At 34.8% G+C, this 24,448-nt stretch overlaps 1 protein-coding gene across 7 annotated transcripts in view; it reads left to right on the top strand.

Moving 5' to 3' along the window:
• Positions 1 to 24,448, top strand: part of LOC138708093 (protein unc-80 homolog) — a 240,615-nt gene that overhangs the window by 139,859 nt on the left and 76,308 nt on the right. For all 7 annotated transcript variants that reach the window (XM_069838258.1, XM_069838261.1, XM_069838260.1 and 4 more), the window contains one exon: positions 22,576 to 22,714. In XM_069838258.1, the coding sequence (XP_069694359.1) occupies positions 22,576 to 22,714 (139 nt within the window). The remainder of the gene's footprint in view (positions 1 to 22,575; positions 22,715 to 24,448) is intronic.

Genomic DNA, 24,448 nt, shown 5'->3' with positions numbered 1-24,448 from the left:
TTGAGTTTACAGTGAAGGACCTGCCCTTGGGCGAAAACTATGAATGAAGGAAATGACAAATTTTTCTAGGTATGTTCGCATATATGCTACAGGTCAGGTGATTTCATGCTTTGTCAAAGAAGTTAAACAATATTTATTAAATGTACAGTGTTCAATCAATTGAGGTGCTGCAGGTATTAGGGGCGAACTCGACAAATAATCTTGATTGTGAGTTCTCCCCTAATATCCGCAACACCTCAGTTGTTCACTAATGTAATAATTTAGATTGAAATTGTAACATTGTGTTCATGTGTAACAATTGAAAGATAAAAAAATAAAGGCAGAAAGATCAAAAGAAGAAATATGTTACAAATGAACAGAAAAATAAAAGAATGTACATCAATCCCTCTGCATGTCAGTGAAGGACTAATAATAATCCTTGGCGCGACAGCCCATAAAGGTCCAAGACCGACCAGCTGGCTGCTGGCATAACATTCACATGCCTGTGCAGAGGTGAACGATCATCCAACTAGAATTGTGTGGTCAGCACGATGATCCTCCCAGCTGTTATAGCTGGTTTTTGGAACTGGATTTTGCTAGCTGTTGTAGCTCCCCAAATTCATCATGATGCTGGGTGGGCACCAGTCCCACATGCTGTCCGAAATTTCATGAGAAAATGTCTTTCCCCATGAGGACTCCAACCAGCACAGATTCTATAACACGATTCCTGTGCATGATTCCTTAGCTTACACCATTGACTAGCAGACTTTTTCCTTGCGAGTCTGCCCATTCTCTTCCTGTATTGTGATGCATATATAGGACTCTTACTTTAGCTTCGGTGCCTCAGTGGCATGCTGTGCCAGTAACGTGAATTATGGCATCGATGATGAAGGACCTTAATATATTAATCCATAAAAAAAGAACGAACTTGATAACAATATTAAACGATATTTACAGATTTGTCATAGGAAATATTTTACAAACTTAGAAACCGAGGCAAATTCTTACACATTTTTAGAAAATTAATGTTACATATTCTTGAAAACAACATGTTTACTTTTATAACTCTATTATTGAAATAGTTAAGGTGGGCGACAGGTGAAATTTTGGTCATTTTCAGGCAAAAGTAGCTTTTTTTGGCGGAAAATGAATCAGTAATCACTTATTTATATGTTGAGCAAAATTCAGTGCCCTACAGTGCTTGGAAGCATAAAAATGACCACATATTTAAATGGCTACACCCTTGTATTTTAATTCCATGCAAACTTCATAGGTTGATTTCTCGCACTTTATTTCAGCACATTTTGTCATGTTCAACGTATATAGGATCTTACAATATTGATGCTAGGAACATGAAAAGTTACCACATGTTCTATATACTCTGGTTAACAAAAGATAGTAGCATTTTCTGATAAACTAAATACCTTCGGGGGGGGGGGGGGAACATATTTAGTATGACACTAAAAATTTATGTTTTGAAGTTGCATTTTTTTAATTATCTCTATTCAGCGATGTAAATTAAAAATTCTAGTTATTTGATCCTGTTTGGTGTAGAAATAGTAGACGTACAGTATTATTACAATAAATGGAAGTAGAAAATGGAATGTGAAGAATTGATTTAGTGTTGCGTTATCTACGGCAAAACCACCTCATACTCAATCAATACCTAAATATGGGATTGCTGATAGTAGATTTGTAATTGATACTTTGTAACCATATCAGAGATTGGAATTGGTCTTATCCGGGCTAAAAAAGCCCATTTTTTTTTTTTTTTTTTTTTTCCAAAATTTATGTCCTCCTACAAAATGTAAGTTTCATACATGACTCTTTTTTTTTTTATGACATCTCTGATATGATTTTAGAATGTAGGCTTTCACAGCCAGCATCATTGAGATTAGTGTTATCCGGGCTAAAAGGGCATGGTCTCCTGAAACTTGTAATCATACATTTCATCTACTACTCTGATAGACATCGTCAGTGGCGAGGCACACGGGAGCGCAAAGATCTTAGCGTGCTGAGTCAAATTAAACTTAAATTTTGTAGGAGATAAATTTTGAAAAAAAATGAGCTTTTTAATTTCAGTGACTCAAAAACCCTTCATCTCATCATAATGAAACTTATATGCAAGAATACTTAGGTCAATTTTGCACATTTTTAGAAAATTAATGTTACACTTTTCTTGATCTCCGCTACATATTGACTCTTGTAGCAGACAAGTGCGCGACATCACGAATGTCAGCTCATACTCATACAGGCATCAGCCACTCTTAGCCTGTCTACAGTAACCCTGCCTTAGACCATGATACTACAGTACAGAGCCAGTGAAGAAGTACTCAATGCTATTATTATAACTTATATTCTTCAGTGTTGCTACTCTACTGTATGTTACATTTAATTTTCTCGAAGAATTCGACTTTCTCACTGGACTATTCATAATATGAAAAACATTACTGTATTTGCAGAAACTTGCTCATAATGATCTGATCTGTAACTTGGTGTGAATTGATGTAATACATTTCCTTTCACCCCATATAAAACATCACAGTACAAGAATGAACACCATTAGAGAATACAGTCGAACCTTGATACAACAATTTTCTGGAGAATAGGAAAATTGTATCGTTATGTCAGGGTTATTCTTTTATTGAGGGGTTATGAATGTTTACCCATAGACGTATATGTTTTGAAAGAGACTGTAATAGAAGTACAGTAGAACCCCTATTATCCATGGTAATGAAGGGGACTGACTGAACGGTTAATCAAAAAAATAGGATAATCCGTACCATAAAATATTTTTGCAAATTAAGTGAATAACACTGAACTTTCGTCATTTTCTCCGTGGTCTTGTGTTTAATAAGCTTGGTAGTGAATCAGAAGTTCATTAATTTAAGTTCAGTTGTCAACGACGTGTTTTAAGGGGTAAGAAAACTTCTTTTAATGGCTGTCAGCAGAAAGATAGGAATAGTAAAGGTCTCATGCTGTAGATTTACATACTGTATCCTTGATTTTTATTAAATCGTGCACATTTGTAACATCAGTCTCGTATTGTGATGCGAAATGACTCACAATTTTTCTATCCCCAAATCACTTAATGATTTGCATTTTGTATGATACTTAGCACAACACGCTTTATTTTGACACTCATGGAATTCATTTTACATAGAAGTTGTAGAGTATGGAAACTCGAACAGTAGACAAAAACTGTGTAAGTGTAAATGCTTGTAATAACATTCTGTAGAAAAAATACATACAGTATACTAATGCAACGTACAATAGTATCTACTTCATATGTTTCTGTAGCAAAAAAAAAAAAAAAGAAAGACAGTCAGATAACCCGCCAATCGGTTAATAGGGTGACGGTTAATCGGGATTCTACTGTAAGTATAAAACAACATTACATACTATCAAATAACATTCCCCACTTCTAGAAATTCATTAAATATTCAGTCACGTTTTAAAAAAAATTAGTAATGGTGCTCTATCTTTTGATTTTAAGGTTTTCAGCAACAAACATGTTTCTTATTGCTTCGAGTGCAATTAGATGGTTCGGTAGTATACTACAGACATCAAACTATTTCAAGATAGCAATGTCAACGTCTTCTGCAAACGCAGTTTTGAAACATTTCTTTTCTAAGATTAATTTTATCACTTGCAACAATCTCCTCAATTTCCTTACGTTTGTTTATGAATGTTGTGGGTATTGACTGCACAAACCCATAACTTTTAGCCACTTAATTTGCTTCAATCTCTTATCTAACTCACTAGGTGCATGTAATTTAGTCTCCAAACTGTTTTCCTGTTATATCTGCCATCATTAACCATTAATATTCGAATGTGAAAGGCGTCAGGCAGTCAGGAAAACACTAAAGGCAAATAGTGTTAAGGGCCACTTACTTTGTCATCTAGTCTGCTGTCAAAAAATCTGAAAGTTAAAATTTATAGAACAGTTATATTACCGATTGTTCTGTATGGTTGTGAAACTTGATCTCTCACTTTGAGAGAGGAATAGAGATTAAGGGTGTTTGAGAATAAGATTCTTAGGAAAATATTTGGGGCTAATAGGGATGAAGTTACAGGAGAATGGAGAATGTTACACAATGCAGAACTGCACGCATTGTATTCTTCACCTGACATAATTAGAGTCGACGGAAATTCGGAAGGCGGTAGTCTGCTAGCGTTTGCATCGAGAGAGACAGATAGAGAGGGCAAGGCAACGTACAACATTGCCACATTGCACTTCACGCACACGTGCGATGCAAATAGCGCAGGAGAGAATTTAAATTATCAAAAGACAATAATGACCTTAGCCGTTGATTACTGTAAGCATGACACCAAACAAACCCTGTTTCCTTCACTAATAATATTCTCACACCATGTGCTTCTGCAGTCGTTTCTTGCACGTTGGCAACGTTGCAGCCAGTATCAAGATGGCCGGCAGCGTTGTGCTCTTCAACGTTTTAAAAATAATTATACACTTTAAACAATAATTTCCGCACCTGCCTGTGCAGTACTTGTTTTTTTACAGTCTCTTCTTCCATTTATTTACTTACACACACACAGTAAATGTTAGTTTTACTTATTCAATGTATTGAAATGCTCACACGTGAACAAACGAACTTGGGAAGTACTTGTTACAGACTGATTCCGATTGGTTCTGCTGTACAAGCTTGTGACATCACATGCCAGAAATGCTACAGCGCATATAGCAGCTGACTGCCTTCCAAACTGCCGTCTAGTCTAGGAACATAAAAAATCCAGACGTTTGAGATGAGCAGGGCATGTAGCACGTATGGGTGAATCCAAAAATTCATATAGAGTGTTAGTTGGGAGGCCAGAGGGAAAAAGACTTTCAGGGAGGCCGAGACGTAGGTGGGAGGATAATATTAAAATGGATTTGAGGGAGGTGGGATATGATGATAGAGACTGGATTAATCTTGTACACGATAGGGACCGATGGCAGGCTTATGTGAGGGTGGCAATAAACCTGTGGGTTCCTTAAAAGCCATAAGTATGCGTAAGCATGAGATGTAAATTTTTCTTGCTGCAGTTCATTTCATTGCACATATCATTTGATCGCACTTCTTCTTTTAATGTAGGCACATTCAGAATTCAATATGCTTGATTTGGCAATGCTGTACAGTGTATTCTTCTGTAACCTATCTCGTAGGCAAAGTGTGCCTTTGTTTATTCTTAGTGGTGGAGTTTAGTAGTGCATTTGCTTTTTGTATAATTGTTAGGAAATTCCTCTGGCCACAGAAGTACGTTTTGCAGTTGTCCTAACCTCATGTCTAGTGTGTGAAAGTGTGTGTGCATGTGTAAGTGCGTGAGTGCATACACGGTGCAGAATAATTGAACAAAACTGTTCAGACTTTTGTCTTCAAAGCTGTGCAGAATTTAATAGCATTTTTACACTTGGTATAACATTATGAACCATAATACATGAAGTAACAGTGGCGATTTGATAGAGAAAATTAAATGTCAGTCTTTAATGTCTTTATGCTTCTTAAATACAAGGTACAGTTGGTACTGAGACATTTTTAATGAAACAGAAACGTCCTGTATAACGCAACTATACAACTCAAAATTTCTGGTGGAAAATAAATTGTAAATGAATCAAATTAACTTGATGAGAGATTACTTTCCACAACACGTTTAAAATCTTTTATATTATCACTTTTTTTTTTTACTTGGTTATTAACGACGCTGTATTAACTACTTGGTTATTTAGTGCTGATAGGATTGGTTATAATGAGATGGTATTTGGGGATATGAGGCCGAGGATCGCCATAGATTACCTCACATTCACCTTACGGTTGCGGAAAACCTCGGAAAAACCCAACCAGTAATCAGCCCAAGCGGCAATTGAACCCATGCCGAGTGAAACTCTGGATTGGCAGGCAAGTACCTTAGCCGACTGAGCTACACCGGTGGCTATTGTCACATATTATAATACTTTGTATTTTTAGCGGTTCGAGTTGGAATGAAACTTATCAAAATTCTAACAGTGGTATTAATATTATTAAAGAATGGCTGGATGCTCATTTACTTTCTTTGAACGTTTCTAAAACAAAATTAATACCATTTTCATTAACATCACATGACCTTGAGCAACTAAAAATAAATAATAATAGAAGTATACCAATACATGATTGTAACCTACCTACTTGCTCATGTAAAGCTTTGAGTATATCCTCACAAGTTAAATATTTAGGCATTATTATTGACCAACATTTAAAAATGGGACAAGCATATCTCCTTCCTGTGTAACAGATTGCTTAAAACAATCCACAAATTTTCCATTCTATGCTCTTATTTTCCTGTTTATATTCTGCGTACTGTGTACTTAGCTCTGTTTCAATCAGTAATTCAGTATGGTATATTAGGTTGGAGAGGAATGGCAAAAGCGACTCTCCATCCTTTAAATTTGCTCCAAAAAAGAATTATCAAAATTTGTCTATATAAACCTTTTGATTAGCCAACAAAATTAATTTTTCAGGAATTTGGTGTATCAAATCTAGAACAAATTTATAAACAAACATTGCTGATTTACTTCCATAAAAACCACAATAAATTTAAATTTGATCCTCATGAATACCATACAAGACAAAACTACAGTTTCTTTCTAAATACTCCCAAATGCCACCTGGATTAAAACACAGCAGAAATTTTGGACCCAAAATTTATAATGCATTAATTAGAGCTTACCCTGAGCTAAGTACACTTAACACACATAGATTTAAGAAACAAATCAGTTCATTGTTTAAGCTAATTGAGTTAAAAATTGATACTCTAATATTCATGTACTTTTGTATTTTCTATTTGTATATAGACCCTATGTATGTACAGTATTTTATCACTTATTAATGTTATTGTGCTCAATGAACTCTCTTAATTTTGTGATATATTTTGTATAACTGAGCTGAACTGTGCCCGAGCACGAGCTTCTGCTCTTTCGGGCTGCGCTGCCTAATGTAGCTCAAGTGTATAGTATTAAATAAATGAAAATGAAAAAATGAAAATGAATAGACTGATACAACATAACCACCTGAGATGTTTACATTTCTTAATTATTGCATATAATCTTGTATCTACCTCTGATTGAGGTCCTGGATGATATGTGCACTATTTATCAGGTAGTACATCTCACTTGTCGATATGTGTCAGAGGAAGAACAATTATTGTTTGTATGCTTCTGAAGTCTGATTTGTGTAATATGTTGGTAGTTAGTGATGTATGCAATGGAGGGGGAAAGGTATTATCCACCCTAACTCATTATCTTCTGGCTTAGTTTCCTCAGGAGTGATGCCTTACTGGTGTCACGTATGAGGTTTAAACCTGTCTTTGGACAGTTGACTAAACAACAATCTTGTGTCGAATCTCTCTTACAAGATGGAATGGGGAAAAAATGTTAAGAAATGGAGAACATTTAAGTCATATCATTGCTATAACATAAATGGGGTGCTCGGTATCATTGTGATTAAGGCATTGCGCTGCAAGCTGGAAGCTCGCGGGTTCGAGTCCTGATAAAGTCATAGATTTTCTCCATTTATCTAATCCTTCTGGCTGCGCTATGACACAGGAATTTATTCAGCCTCTAACAGAAATGAGTACCAAGGGTATTTCTTTGGAGGTAAAAGAAGGAAACACGTAGGTCTTACATCCCTACTGCAATTAATGCCGATTTTCTAGAAAAGATGGGAGTCATCACCATAATAGAGAAAACTTTACCTTTTGTGTGACATACTGAACACATTCACAATAGTTTTACCACTGTGAAAGATTCAAGTTTAATTTCAGCAATTTAAGCACTTTGTAGGTTAAGTCATAGCACATTCTTGTGGAATTGAACATATTGAATTATCCTTTTGTGAATGACTAAAAATTATATATATGGTTGGGGAAACATAACAATCCTTTACCACAATATTAATTTGGATTAAGCTTTATACAAGATGTTTTCAAACAGAACATAGTATGTGAGTATTATCTTTATATGTAATTGTTTATTATAAATACCGTAATTTTTAGTATATAAAATCGCCATCACCACCACCACTGCCCCAGAACTGTCACCACCACAACCACCATTGCGTCTTCATTGTAGCCATTATTGTGGCAAACATCGCGGTCGTCATGATCATTATCATAATAATCATCAGTGATTAATTAGCGTCTTTTCCTTTTTCTGTTATCAATGTGATCACCATTTCGAAAATGAACCATACCTTATCTCGAAACAAAAGATGAAACGGTAATAAATCTTGTATTTGGGAGTGTAACCAGCAGTATGAAGATATCTTCTTTCAAGTGTATAGGAAGTATAATCTGGTTTGGTGCATCATTCACAGATTGGTTAGACAAGCTTGACAAACTTACATATCACAGTATTGTGCAAAGCAAATATCACATACAGGCTACATGCTCTATAAAACTATTGTTTTACGTAGTTGGAGATAACAATGGAGGATCTGCAATTCCTCCTTGCAATCTGTGTTGATTCTTCATGACTGAAACTTGGTAATTTTTTAATATGTTGAGTGTGATTGCGATAAACTTGTATTGAAAACTTGAGTTCTATATACTTATTTAAATATAGTTTGTTTGTTTCCATTTCTGTAGACATTAGGACACTCCTCATTTATGACTGTTGATTTGTGTCAAATGTAGTCACAACATATGCTATACAACTAAGATAAGTGTGTGAATGTATGTATATATACACTTCTGTACTGATACTTAACTTACTTGTGGCTGTGACAAAGGGAACAACTTCTGTGTTAAAATTGGGAATTTGTTTTCGATTATGTTTCAGCTCTTTGGATTGTGGCACTTCTATGCATATACTGAAATATACCAGTGTGTATCATATTCAAGTTTAAAGGACTGAACAAAATTTCAAGGAAAGAATTTAATAGTATATAAAATTTGTGTACAACTTTTTATACAAGGTCTGTTTGGAACGTATTTAACCATCTAATATTTTATGGAAACTACTCCGCTCGGGATCTCACACATTTATTTCATTATTTATTTCACTTTTCAAACAGTCTGCAGTGCCCTCTTTTGGGTTCACCATTTGCGATCTGCTTTCTCTCAATAGGATAAAATTGTGGGCAGTATGGGAATTGACAGATCTGGATGATGTGAAGTTTCTTCCAAAAAACACTGCACGAAATGTGAAGAGTGGATAGGGTGACCAGATTTACATCGATAAAAAAGAGGACACAAAGGTTCAGAAAGGAGAACATTGTTCAAAAAAATAGGACAGAAAATATTATGTACTTACATTTATTAATTTTTTTTAATTGGTTATTTAATCATGCTCTATCAATTACTAGGTTATCTAGCGTCGATGGTATTGTTGATAGCAATATGATATTTGGCGAGACGAGACCGAGAATTCGCCATAAATTACCTGACATTTACCTTACGGTTGAGAAAACCTCGGAAAAAACTCATACAGGTAATCAATCCAAGCAGGGATCGAACCCGTGCCCGAGCGCAGCTCCAAATCGGCAGGCAAGAGCCTTAGCTGACTGAGCTACACTGGTGGCTACTTAGATTTAGGCTTAGGCTTATATTATATTTTAATTATGCCAATATATATTTTATTACAAAATATTTACAGTACATATTTAGGCTTATATCATACTTAAAAGTATATTAATATCTATTTTATTACAAAATAATTACGAGAAAACTTAATAATAATGATTTTACAGTTAGCTACATATGAAAGTCAAGGGAACTATAATTATTATTAAAGAGGACAGAAAGAGTACCGGTATATTCCGTCGATTCTGCTGCCATTTACAGGCAAATTACTTGAAAAAGGCGTCAAATCAGATAATTTCAAAATATCAGGCATACAAGTTACGAAAAGGAGGATATTTCTTGATTTTTTAAAAATCTGCCTGGACCCCGGACAAAGGTCTAAAAAGGAGGACATGTCTGGACAAAGGAAGACGTCTGGTCACCCTAAGAGTAGCAGGTCCATTGTCATGAAGCTGCTGCCACACATTTCATATCAAGATTCTCCATAAAAATATATGAAACAATGGTCTGTTTAATTCCCAGATCATCTTCCAATTCTCGCAGTGTCAATTGCCAATTTTTGTTGATTACAGTGTACACACATTCAATAGTTTCGGGGCTCTGTTTGTTGAAAGCATTCCAGATCACTTTTAGCAGATTCCAAGAAAGCCCTCTCGTTTATTTAAATATGCTTTGTAGTCAAATGTCCAAGTTGAAAGCATAACTTTATGCAGGTTCACTGAAATACTCTGTCATTGTGAATGCATTGGGTCACACATTTTCCAAACTCAATGGAGTTTCATTCTCCACTGAATACCAATACTTCAGGGGAGTGTTACTGTTCAAGCATAAATAGTGATGTCCTCTCTGACTACCTGCCAAATTATATCAGGGCTATGTCTTCAGTTCTTGAGATATTCAAAATCTCGAAGAGGATTTTGTTATTTATATGGATTTATTTTAAATATAATGTGAAGTAACTGTCCATTTCACACTCTGTAGAGTGACTCTTCATGAACTGGAGGGTAGTGGGTTCGATCTCGGGTTAAGGTAAGGGATTTATTTTGTTTCTATCTCTCACAGCTTCTAAGCACATCTTGGCCATTTTGAGATTTGTATTGAATTAGTACCAGGGTTATTTTCTTGGGGTAAAATGTGATGCTGATGAAAGCTGGATAAAATACCACCCTGATTTGCTTGTCTATTCGTGAAATTGACAATACTGGACATTGTATAGGGTATAAGGATTTCTTGAAAGTTGAGAATGTAGGAAAAATTTGATTGGTTTCAATGCATGATCTGGATGAAAAGCAAAATAATGACTCGGGCAACGAATTATTATCAATCAAATGAAGAAATATTATTAGAAGGGTTTTGAATAGCTTTGTTGAAGCTGAAACATTCCAAAGTCTGTCCTGAATTTTGCTAAGATCAGGCACATCTACACTAATCTTACCCTGTTTCGCAGCCTAGCTGTGTGGTCTAAGGCACCATGACCATTGGTTCGAGTTCTCATGGGGGAAAAATTTGCTAGCGAAATTTCAGCCAGTGTATGGGACTGGTGCCCACTCAGCATCGTGATGAATTTGAAGGTAACAAAATCAGATTTCGTAAGCCAACTGTAACAGCTGGGAGGAATCATTATGCTCACCATACCTTATCCTTATAATGGTAAGATCTCTGTTCACAAACCACTAACACCGTACCTTTCCATATTTAAAGTAATTATTTTTTTAAATGACAAAGTAATATTGAACGTGAATATATGTAACACATATATTGTACACAGTGCTATATCGTGGTTGGAGCAGTGGCAGCAGCAGCAGCAGCAATAATATTTTATATGCTGACACTTTCAACTGAATAGGTTGTTCAGTGTTAAAATTCTAAGAAGAAATGGCTGCAAATTTTGCTTCGAGCCTGCTATCAGGGAGAGAGTTCTTTTATGTGCTGTAAATAAATGACATTTGACTCAATTTTATTTCCTTCTCTTGGAGGTATCGTAATCATGCTAAAGATTTTATCACCCTTAAAAAAAATTACATTAGTCCTGGTCTGAACCTTCGAACATGGAGGAGGACTATATTATGGTAAATTGTGTAAAATAATTGCATAGGCCTACATCTACTTAACCTGTAAAACTTATAATTGAACTTACTTACAAATGACTTTTACAGAACCTGGAAGTTCATTGCCACCCTCGCATAATCCCACCATCGGTTCCTATTTTGAGCAAGATTAATCCAGACCCTAGCATCGTATCCCACCTCCCTCAAATCCATTTTGATATTATCCTCACATTTACGTCTCAGTCTCCTCAAATGTATTTTTCCCTCAGGTCTTTCAACTAACACTCTATATGCATTTCTAGATTCGCCCATATGTGCTACATGCCCTACCCATCTCAAACGTCTGGGTTTAATGTTCCTAATTATGTTAGCTGAAGAATATCATGCGTGGAGTTCTATAATTGAACTCTGATATCTAACTTCTTCAGATTATAAAGTAGTTGTTTATGATACAAGTGTTAAAAATGGCATTTTATTTCATGAGTAGAGATGTTTGCAGAATGAGGCCACAGTGTTTTACACTATTTTCTAGACTTGTCATTCGACCATGCTGGTATAGAGAAAATTCTCCCGACTTCACTGCTGTATTCCCTCTCATTGTTATAGGGAATGTTCATATCAAAAACAGGTGGTGGTATAGGTCAGTGGTAGAGGATTCGACTGCAGATCGAGATGTGCCCTGTTCAACCCCTGTATCCCTTATATTTTTAAATTACATTTAATGTTTCATTGCTTCATATAGTTATCAATAAAATACTTGTTGAAGCAATTTATTTAATTTGTATACGTTTCTTAATCAAAAGCAGTCATTTTTAAAAGTAGGCCTAGCAGTGCATGCACTGCTTTATTGATGTATTGCAATTACTGCTGTGCGATATTATCTGGTGGGAAACAATTATTGATAACACTATGTAACATGATTTTTGTTTCTGGGTAATGAGAATTTTATTTAGATTAGTGAAGTCTTTGAAATATTCATTGTTTATCTCAATGACATTGCAAGGTTTCTTTATTTGATTCTTTCTTATGAGTTCAGCCAATTGCCCAGTCCAGGTGCATAATAATTACTTGCTGTTTCTTTACTTCCTCAATTATGCCAAAATCTGCTTCACATTGAAGGAACATATGACCTGGCACAAGTGTTAAGTTTTCTCAAACCATCCAGTCAGTCACATACAGATGCCTCAAACTAGCAAGCTGTCTCGTTCGCGCAGGCGCATAGAGCACTTCTCCCCTACCACTGTCCGCCTACTACTGTGCACTGTGGACTAGAACGGTACAGCTCAGTTCTAATAACAGTTGAGAAGGCTGCATAGGGAGGGTACATCTTGAATACATTGTTAAGAGGTCAACTTTTCAGATAATATGACTATACCTGGGTATCGGAGCCTAGGTGGGCCCCCTCCGTTAGCTCTACTGCTTCCCCTCTCCAGGCAGCTTCCTAATTTGAGGCATCTGTACAGTTGTCCCCCCAAAAAATGGCCGACTGGTATATTCTAGTTTCAGAAAAGTTGATTTGTGCATGCATGGGAAGGTCTCAGCTGAGTTCTTAAGGGAATATGTTTCTTAATAGTTTCGATCTAGTCTTTCTATGTTTGAGTCACTTGCATCTGTGGTTTTTTTTAGATAAGTTAGGTAATGCATGTTCTAAACTTAAACTCATCCATTTTAGGCACTGACGTAGGAAACTAAGAAGGAAAATATTCTTCTTCTTCTTCCAGTTTCATGACTGCTGATGCCGTCTTCCGGAAACCAAATGCCAATCCTCCTATCCATCCACTGCTCTGGTGTCAAATTCCTGGAAGTCATGGCAGTCTGTACCCCTTCTGTCCACGTCTTTGCTGGACATTCTTTTTTCCTTCTTTCTGTCGGTATCCATTCCATAATTTGTCGTGGTAGTCGTTCCTCTGTCATTCTCTTTACATGTCCATACCATTGTAGTCTTTTCTTCTCTATAACGTCAATAATGTCTGGTTCTTCCTCTACTTTCATAATTTCTTTTATCTGTCTATTTTTTACTCTTTCTTTTCTTGATTTCCCTGCTGATCTTCTTAAAACATCCATTTTTTAAAACAAATATTATTTTCCAACAGAAAACATAACTGTAACACAAAAAACCATCATCTTGTATAACTGAAATGAAATATTGTAATATAATTTAGAAAAACACACTTCTAATAGGAAGTTCATATTTCATCTAATTGGATAAATTCCCGCAATCCTTGGTCATGAATAGTACCATAGGCCTCCTTGAAATTAAATCTAACATTTCTGCCAAGGCATCAGAGGCATTCTGAATTAGGTGTCATAATTCATCGATGGTCAAAGAGGGTGCGTATGATCAATTCTTCCGAGGTGTTGAGGAAACGCATTTTAATATAACTTACATAGACATTTGAATCCTATAGATTAAAAATTCCCTATATTCATTTTCACAAACTGAAGGATTATAAAAGGAACTGGTGGCAGATAGAAGAGATTTTGAACCTAACAGTGATTTTTAACAAGTCTTTTGCATGAAATTTAAAGGTTTTTGGAAATCAAACTATATAAATCAATGGAACTCATCCTTGGCAATCTATTGGTGCGCATAACACAATTGTGAAAACAAAATGGCTTTGGGGTTTTGTATCTAAAAATTTAATTCAGAAGATAGCCCTGTCTTTGAAAAAAACTTTACCAGTATAACTAGTTGTAGAGTATTAAAAAAACTGTCGTGTGTTCATGGTGTGTCATACAACAAAAAAATGTATAAAATTAGAAATGATAAATCACGGGTAATAAAGAAATTATTCAACAACAACAAAAAAAAAGACTTCTCCAGCAAGGATTGAACCCCAATCTTCTGTATTTGAGATCAGAGTTCTGTCCACTGGACCACAGACAGCATTACGAAGATCATTCGAGTACCCTCGAATATTTATTATTAATTAGGAGGCCACATACCTGTCTTTCTTTGAAAGGACGAGTAAACTGTGCTTTAAAACTTTGATTTTGACGTGAACAAGAGTCCGGTCATTTTTTCTTGAGATGACTGTACAGCCATAACCCCGTTATTGTGATCATTCTTATTTTGTCCAACACATGAATCACTATAAACTATCAATTTCATTTTTCTTCCACTTTCGAGAATCAGGGACATGGCTTTCAGTAGACAGCTGGAAATATCTTCGGCTCCTCTTGAAACAACAGACTCGAGAAAGACTGTTTTTTGGTTATTTAACGACGCTTTATCAACTACTGGGTTATTTAGCGTCGATGAGATTGGTGATGGCGAGATGATATTTGGCGTGATAAAGCCGGGGATTCGCCATAGATTACCTGACATTCGTCTTATGGTTGGGTAAAACCCCAGAAAAAACTCAACCATGTAATTAGTTCAAGCGGGAATCGAACCCACACCCGAACCCAACTCCAGATGAGCAGGCAAGCGCCTCAGCTGACTGAGCTATGCTGGTGGCTCAGATACATCATTGTATTGTCATTTTTGTATATGTGCATACCAAATTTGTACATCCATAGTTGCCACTGATAGAATTTACATTTAGTTGACAAATGCAGAGTAGGGAAAGATTGCTGCCTGATTTGTAAGCGGCTTCTGGTTTTCGTAGATGCACTTCGTGTTCTGTTGTTTTTTATTGTTGTGCTTCATCACACATCTTAAGACGCATATACACTAAGTGATGGTGCCATATGCTGCTATCTCGCAGCAACCTCGCTTGTTGTTTGCCTCGTTGTTTTTTTCTTTCGATAGCAAAGCAAGAATGTGAAGTACAGTACGATTATTTAGTCCTGACAGTCGCCAGAGATGTGCGCCTGGGTCAGGCGAGTCCATTTATTTATGCCAAGGGATGTTTGGGTTAGTCACTTGCTTGCCTTCAGAGCGATCGGATGTCATGTGTGCGATAGAGTGGTATGTTTTTAGTACAGTTAAGCTGTACTGCATCCCTTTACCGACTGCTCGCCCTTATCTCTACTCCGGAGCTCTCCCCACTACTATTACTTCCCCTCTTTCGCGTCGCTGAGCTGTCAGGACTAAATAATCGGTCTGTAGCATGAACCACTAGTTAGTGCACTGCAATTCAAGCAGTTAACACTGGTTTGTGTGATGGCATCTTTCTCAATGGATGTCCATACGGAGAGAGTTAATCACTGTGAGACAAATTTGGTCGTATCCAAAAACCGACAGGAATTGACTCACTGGTGAGGCAGCCTCATACCCTTGCGAGACAAGGTATCCACTGAAGAAGGCAAGCATCATGAGGCAGCCTCACTTCCTGAATATATAGATTTACATGTATTGCTCGATGGAAAATTAAATCCAATATTATACTGTGTATTAAAAATATCACTGAAAATGTGTTTCTTCATATCCCTACATTTCCCTAAACTTACATGTGATTTGTACATTTCTGCTACTGAGTGAACACTATACCTGTATTTTTTTTTAAAGATGGACATGACAGCGCTGTCAACTAAAAAACAACTGAATGTCACATAGCGTGGTAGGCCTGTAGCTATGGTAACAACGGTTGAGTTGCCAAAGTTACAGTTCCCACGTGGTGAGTGGTCAGTAGCCCTGTTGGCGACATTTATTGTGCACACAATGTTACCATTGATACGTTTCGTCTTCCATTTTCTGTCGATTTTTGTATTGTTTTCTTACCTGTGCGTAAATTGTCAATGAATGTTTTAATGTCAGCCATCAAACGTCAATCCCATCAGCTGGCAGCGTGGTAGTCTATATTGGCAACATAGCACTGTAGTTCCAAGCTTGGCTGCTTAACTGCATGTCCCATCTTACAAAAAAAACAGATATAGTTATGCAGTGGCGTAGCATGAAATTTTGAGCAGAGGAAGCTAATTCAAGTTGTCTTTCATGCAATATGAGAAAACGTATTACAAAAATATAGTCTTAAAATAAATAGTAGTCAATGTCAAGTCACCAGTCTAAGATTGGTTGGAACCTCGTAAGTAACACCAATAAGGCATGACCTCAAATGGTACGTAGTAAAATATGATTTCACGGTTTACACATCAAATAGACACATATAGTATAACACTAGCTCACTCCCTGTCATACTTAGAGAAATCACAATATTAACGGTCAAGAGATACAGTATCAGTATCATTACTTAAGTATGCGTCTGTGTTTTGGTTGTGTCCTTCATTGACAGCAAGGGAGTCGGTCATTTGTTTTTTAGATCACACTTCTGTTCGTAAGTTAGTCTTGATAATAGAACTGCCTTAAAAAATTCAAGTAAATTGGTGTCAGGAACTGTTATTTCATTCATTATTTATTATGTCAGGCACAATGCACACTAACACTTCAACTGAACACAACTGATGAAAAGGGATAACTCGGAAACTACTTATTTTCAATGTCAAAGCTAGCTTCCTGCGAGCCTTGCGACCAGGGTAGTTTAGCTAGAAAGGGATGGAAAATCTGCGGGGTGGGGTACACAGAAGAATGAGTGTACGAAACCAGTCTGCTTGGAAGCTGGTGTGTGCAGGCTTTTTGTTTACTGCTGCATCACAAATTATCCTGAGCTGCCACATCACAATATTTAACACGTAAATATAAATTCTATTAAAATTAATTAAATAATTTTGTCCATAGATTGCAGGTTTATTATGAAATTATTATTAACTGGGGAAGCTGAGCTTTTTAGCTTACATTGACGCTATGCCACTGTAGTTATGTATGATTTGTTAAGGTGCGTATCCATGAAGCAGGCTGCCTCTTGATACTTTAATCGTTCAGTAAATACCTTGCTGTGCAATAGTGCGCAGCTGTCTTACCCTTGAGCCAATTAGAGCCTGTTTTTGGATGTGATCAAAGATGTCTCCACGTGGAATGATCATTGGTAAAGATGATATCATGCAATCCAATGTTCTTGCCTCATTACCAAAGGAACAAAACCGCGAGGCAAACAACAAACGAGGCTGCCACAAGAGGCAGTCGTGCATTGCAGCCTCACTTCATGGATATGCAGCTCTAGAATTTGATCTTCGACTATAATGTGAACTGTATCTTGGTGGTTCGATCGTCTCTTTCACAAATCTTTTCTTCTCAGATATTGCATGTGGTTTATTTTTGTGTAAGTCACACTTGTTTGTAGGAGGCATATACAGCCGATTATCAGATGAATTCTCCTTATTTTTATTTCCTATAATTACCTATAATCAAAAGAAATGATGGAAAATTAAATGCAATGTTATACTGTGTATTAAAGATAGCTTTTTACTATTTCATCTCGTTATTTAAAAAGTGTACAGAGGTCAATATAGAATATGTTATCATTTAACTCATCTCTCAGAGTTTTCAGATATTTACTAATTATGACATAAATTGAGGTGCTCAGTGCACAAATGGCCCAACCCACAAAATTATGTTTTCATTTTATCTCTTTGTAATAATGCACGAAATGCAATACACAAACGAAACTTGTGCGGAAATCTCATGATTAGGCTGGTTACAAAGAATGCACTACTGCATAATTGAAGTTTAGAGTCAGTTTCCAGATTCTCTACGAAGTACTTAAGTCTCATTTCAGACAGCACTCTATGTCTTTCTTGTTGGCCTTTCTACAGTTGTGGCTCTCAATAAGATCAGTTCAGTCAATCAACCAATATCATTTATTACAAAAATATACATTAAATAAAATAAAAATATATAAAAAACCCTCATACATTAAGCAATAATGAACATATTAAGATAATGATTTGCCCTTGGGAGTGCAGTTGATATAGCGCTGGCCTTCTATGCTCTAGGTTGCAGATTCGATCCCGGCCGAGGTCACTGGCATTTAAGTGTGTTTAAATGTGACAGGCTTATGTCAGTAGATTTACTGGCATGTAAAAGAACTCCTGCGGGACAAAAATTCCAGCACACCGACGACGCTGATATAACCTCTGCAGTTGCGAGCGTCGTTAAATAAACCATAATATAATATTTAAAATATTGAAATGAAAAATTAAATTAAATGAATTTATCTCTGTATGAGCAAAGGAAAAAAAAAAGCATTTTGGGTATCGTAAGAAGGTAGTCTGCAGAAGTCACAAAATATATTTTCTTTCATTACTTTAGACCAACAGTCATCAGCACAGTGCACTCTTGGACTAGCATCTCTTAAACACGGATAAGATATTGTACTGGCGTGCATCCGTGGCTATTGGCGGGTATGCCTCTTCCCTCTCCCTTCTGCATGATGGTGCACATTGTGATACACTTCTTACCCATTACCCATTTCAGTGAGTGCTGATGACCACTGCTTTAGACGATTCGCTGTAAACACAATATGAAATTTGACAACATAGCTCCATAACAATAAGCTTGTTACTTGGAATCACTTTTCAGAGACTTAGCACAACAGTCTTGAAATTGAAAAAAGCAGAAGAGATTGGGAATTGAGGATTCACAATCAAGTGGAAATTAAACTTATATCTAGGGAGCAGATTTTTATGTGCTAAAAAATTTAAATATATTTATTTTTTATGTGCTAAAAAGTACGAAAATATTTGCTAAAAATTAAAAAAAAAAAATTTTTTTTTTTAATATGACAAATCCCTTACTTAACTTGAAAAAAAAAAATGTTACTAGGTACTCACCAATCACACTTGAGTATCAGTTGCTAGTAGTTGTCCGAGAATTGCAGTGAACAACAAAGGTCATTTCCAAATTCTCCATCACAAATGCATGCCCATTATCTCTGAACAATGACTTATACTGTGAAAACGATCTTTCCACATCACAGGACGTCAGACGTGCATATTTAAAGAGAGGAATGTCACAAACACAAACACCATCAATTTCACCTACAGGCACACCCTCCAATACTTAGCAACTTTACACATTTTTTATATCCACTGTTTTGCCGTGAATGCACAAGTGAAGCAGCGGCAATGTGCTTGTTTCCAGACAAATGTTGGGTTGCCTGAGAGCTCTGATTGTACTTACTGATTTACCACAGGTTTGGCAAAATAACACTTTTCCGTCGGTAGTAAAAATGTTTTTAAATTCATCAATATATTGCTGTAGACGCGATCTTAAACTCGATTTGATTTTAGGCATCTTAAGAGGCTAATATTTACACGTCTTAACGTAAAAAAATGTTTCTAGCTACTGACTGACAATGTTGGAGAAAAGCTTCCTATAGCGACGCCACCACGTCTACACTACACAGCTAATGCTTATGGTCCAATAACGGGGAATCACAACAAGATGTATTTCCTCACTTCATAGGCATGAACGAGAGATTTGTTTAAATTAAATAATGTTTATATCCGAGCTCTTACCTGCTGTGTTTCACAAACAAAGCGCGGAATGAAATCATCTTCAGCAACAATAAACATTCCTAATTAGGCCTATGTGTTGCAAAATCTCTCCTTCTTGCCCATATTAATTTAGTCTCATATAATAACACTGATATGATGCCTAGCAGTTCTCAGAACTTGAGGCGATACTATTACAAAAATGGATCACGGATACACCACACAGCCCATAGAAACACGAAGCAACCAAGAATTCTTAAAAAGATAACGTATTTCTGAGTGATATAATTGATTTAGTTTTAAAATATTTAAAAGTTCTTGTAAAAAATTATTTAAGTGAAAAAACTCCAAGATTTATGTGTTTATAATAGATTTCCTGAAAATATGTATTTACATAAATTTTTTGTGAAAATATGTTTTTATGTGAAATAAAATTCGGGTTTTAAATTTGAAACTTGACATTCGGAATTTTTAACTTTGTTAATTGTGTTTTATCACACGCAAGAAAAATATTTAATTACATAGGAATCCGCTCCTTACTTATATCATTTGCAATAAAATAGTGGCTTCATAATGTTTTCCAAACTATAAAAAGTAATAATAATAATAATAATAATAATAATAATAATAATAATAATAATAATAATAATAGTACAGTAGTAGTAGTAATAATAATAGTAATAATAATAATAGTACAGTAGTAGTAGTAATAATAATAGTAATAATAATAATAATAATAATAATAATAGTACAGTAGTAGTAATAATAATAATAATAATAATAATAGTAATAATAATAATAATAATAATAATAATAATGAGAGTAGACCTGAATTATTATCTATTAATCATGTGTCAAAAAGATTAAAAAAATAATCTTTTTATAATTACCGACCTGAGAAACACACTGCTCGATCTTTGCCTCTTCCTCAACATATTGGAAATCTGAAGTGTGTGATATTTGAATAATATTACAACAATATGAAACTTTTATTTTGTGATACTATTAAGAAAATAACTATCCTTAATGGCCATCTATAAACAGGATCTTTTTATAACCTTAATAACTGCATTCTGATACTGGTATATAGATTCATATTTAGCAACGTCCAATGATTTGTGTTCACCAACTTGGTAATGTTATCCCCAAACAATCTGTTTAAGAATAGGTCCTTTCCACAACCATAAACGAATTTTATTTAATAAATCAAAATTCAGTTGTGTCTGAATTTCAGAATTATCTGCTAATCCACGTATTCTAGCTAACCATTTACGTTTTCTTTGGGATTCTTGTTAGCATAAGAGAACTTAAAATGAGCAACTAATATTGATTTGTCCAGCAAGAAATACAAACAAAAACATTCGTTCAGATCGTCATATTACATTTTCTTACGTTTCTTTGGGTAATTATTCAACAGTTTGTACTCATCTTTCTCCAAAACATTGTGAAAGAGCTCACTTTCTTTCGTTATTCCTGACGCAGTTATGTATGTTCTCTTTCATATAAGAGGATTTTTTTTTTAATTGTCTATGTGTTTGATCTTGGGCGCAAGGTAATAAAAGAAAATGATTACCAATATAAGAAGTTTAATCCTTAATAATTATGAAAAAGCCCTTTTCCTGACAAGTGTACATTAATTGTAAGGAAACACCAGCATTTGAATTTAAAAAGTAGAAGGTAATTCACTTACAATTGTTTTATTTTTAGTCTAACTTGCACTCCACAAGTATCACATTGAATGTATTTGTAATTAAGATGTTTATTTGAAAGAGACACATTTAGAAACCTAGCCTAATAGCTCTTCTAATATATATACAGCATAACATATGTGGTCTTTATTGTTTACACTTGAGATTATGCGGAATATTTCAGTGAACATGTCATAAATTTGTAGAACTGGTAAAGAAGATAATAAGAAATAATTTGAGAATGGGAACTCAAGTTCGGAAGTACGAGTTTTAAATCCTGATAGTTGTCATTAGAATATTTGGAAGGTAAGCAAAACCTCCTGCGTGAATGCATATCAAGGTACCAATACCACAAGAAAATGTATTAGTAATAATTTAGAAAATCAACAAATATTCATTGGTGCCAGTAATTGTCGCAGTGACGCTACAAGACTGCAGAGGAACCTCTGGCAAGAAACTCAGTTCCCCATGAGAACATTAGAACAACTTTAGAAATATTGGTGAGAATGTGCCAACATCTGTCTACAAATTCGAGTACCTTGCCTAAATGTAAATTAATAACATTGCAAGGAGATACATAATATATAAATTTTTTTAAGTTTATTATCTGACTCATTAAATTGGATCATTATTCCCATTTGCTACTCAATGAGCTGAATCCACTTATAAGCAGAGTGTACAAAATTAGCATTTCAGTAAGTTAATAGAAGTCATTTTGTCACATTATTCTTCAGCAAAGCTTCCCTATGCAATAGCCATCCCAGTATGCGATAAAAGTTGCCTGGCTTTCAGTATTTTAATGACAAATTTAATATTACGGATTATGAACCTAGGTTCTTGTTCTCTAAATGCTTCTTACGATCTCTTTTTCCAGCCCAAGATGCTTGTAACATCATCACTGAAATGTTCTGTATAAATGTGTATGTGTGTGTGTTCACTGTTCAGTGAAATTTGATTTTGTACATTAAAAACATTTCGTTAATAATACTTACATGATATGAATGATTTAATAATGTACATTTTGTGATTAGATACATAGGAGAGATGCATTCTGAGAAGGCAAAGCAAAATCGTACAGTGATTGGAATTCAGCCATACTCTATCCCTAACCCCATCATCACTGTCACTGAGCACACACCAACTCCGTCACCAGATTACATGAGGAGACAGGTACGTAAATTTGATTTATACTTGCTATTTAATTACAGAATACACAAAATACATAAATTAAATGTAAGTCTACTTATACATACACAAGAAGGGAACTTAGAGAACAAGAGTACTGTAATTTGAGAAAGATTTAAAGGGCATAAGAGTCGATCATTATTGCTATAAATGAATAATTTGTAAAACATAATGTTTGTCCTTAAAAAAAAGTGTAGTCATTTGATACTGTGGTAAAAGGAATTAGAATATGGCTGGAAGTTTCTCTACTGCTGTAAGAAGCACATGTATGATACATGAAAAGTAATAGGCATATACAATTCTTTGTAACAATTTTAACCCTCCTGCTACCAAGGTTTTTTGGGGCAATACAATTACCCCCATCAAAATTATATACCAATCTTTGTTAAGCATTTGGAATATTTAACAATGTGTATATTATTGGCAATGGACTTCAGAAAATTAAAAATAGTTTTCCTCTTTTTAAAAATACAGAGTGATTCAAAAGTCCTATTCCATTTTCTTGAAAACGCAACCAAAATTAATGAACTTCAAATATGTTATTGATGATACTATGAGAAAGCATATCAGTAAAGTTGAACTCGCATCCCTTCAATTTTAAGGCAAACTCCTCAATGCTATATAGTTTTGACATGGTGGAAAACAAATTTACAAACAATGAAAGTCACAGAACTATAAAATAAATTAGAAATCTATTTAGTTATTTGTTGAAATTTGAATATTAAAATACCATAATACAAACATAAACATCTCCAACACATTTATTTATAATAAAATAAAATCCTTAAAAATCGTTACAAATTTAAAAAAAATAGATAATACAAAATATACATCTAAGAAAATATATTTTAGTTTTCGTTCAAATTCAAATACTCGAACACCATCTATACTACAATGAACTTCTCGAAAAAAGGCTCTACTAACAAAATCACTTTTAGAATAACCATAACACAGATAAATAAAATTTAAAAAAATTTGAAACCAAAAGTCATGATACTCATGATAATATAAATAATATGAATAATGATATAAATAACACAAAATAAAATAATTTGGAAGCAGACAAATTAAAAAATGTAGAAAATTAAGCTACAAGTTGAATTTCATATTCTGAAATTTTCATAACACAGACTACAAGGTCACCCCACTTGAATATTGTGAATTACTTCTTAAAATAGATTAATTATTTATGTTAGTCTTATTCCAAAGTGTTAGTAGATATATAACGGACAAATACATGGAATTTCAAAAATAAATATGGAGAAAAATTAAAATAATATTGAAAAAGCATTAGTGGGGTAATCCTATTAGCAGAAGGGTTAAGTTGTTAGTGTAGGGGAATTAATTTCAAACATAATATAATTTGTATATTCAACTCTTAGAATAAACACTTTCATTAGAAATTGACGTCTGGTTTGTCACCTGTTCATCTCTCCATTTGTTTATTTATTTATTTAATAGTAATTATTTATTTATTTGTTTGTTTCTTTGTTAGTTTGTTTGGTTTTAGTTTTGGTTTTTCAAATTAACACTTGCTAAGCCAAATTTTTCTTTTGTTAATTATTAATCTACATTTTTAGAAACTTTGTTGTCTTCAAATATCATCACATCTCATAAGTAATCCATGGCGCAAGCCCATGAAGGGTCAAGGCCAACCAATCCACTGCTGGCCACATGTACACATGCCCTAGTACAGGTGAACAATGACCCAATCAGTAC

This window comes from Periplaneta americana, chromosome 10 (assembly GCF_040183065.1).
Source record: "Periplaneta americana isolate PAMFEO1 chromosome 10, P.americana_PAMFEO1_priV1, whole genome shotgun sequence".
Lineage (NCBI taxonomy): Eukaryota > Metazoa > Arthropoda > Insecta > Blattodea > Blattidae > Periplaneta > Periplaneta americana.
The sequence above is the reverse complement of the archived record's forward strand: the minus strand, read 5'-3'. Positions and strand labels throughout refer to the sequence as shown.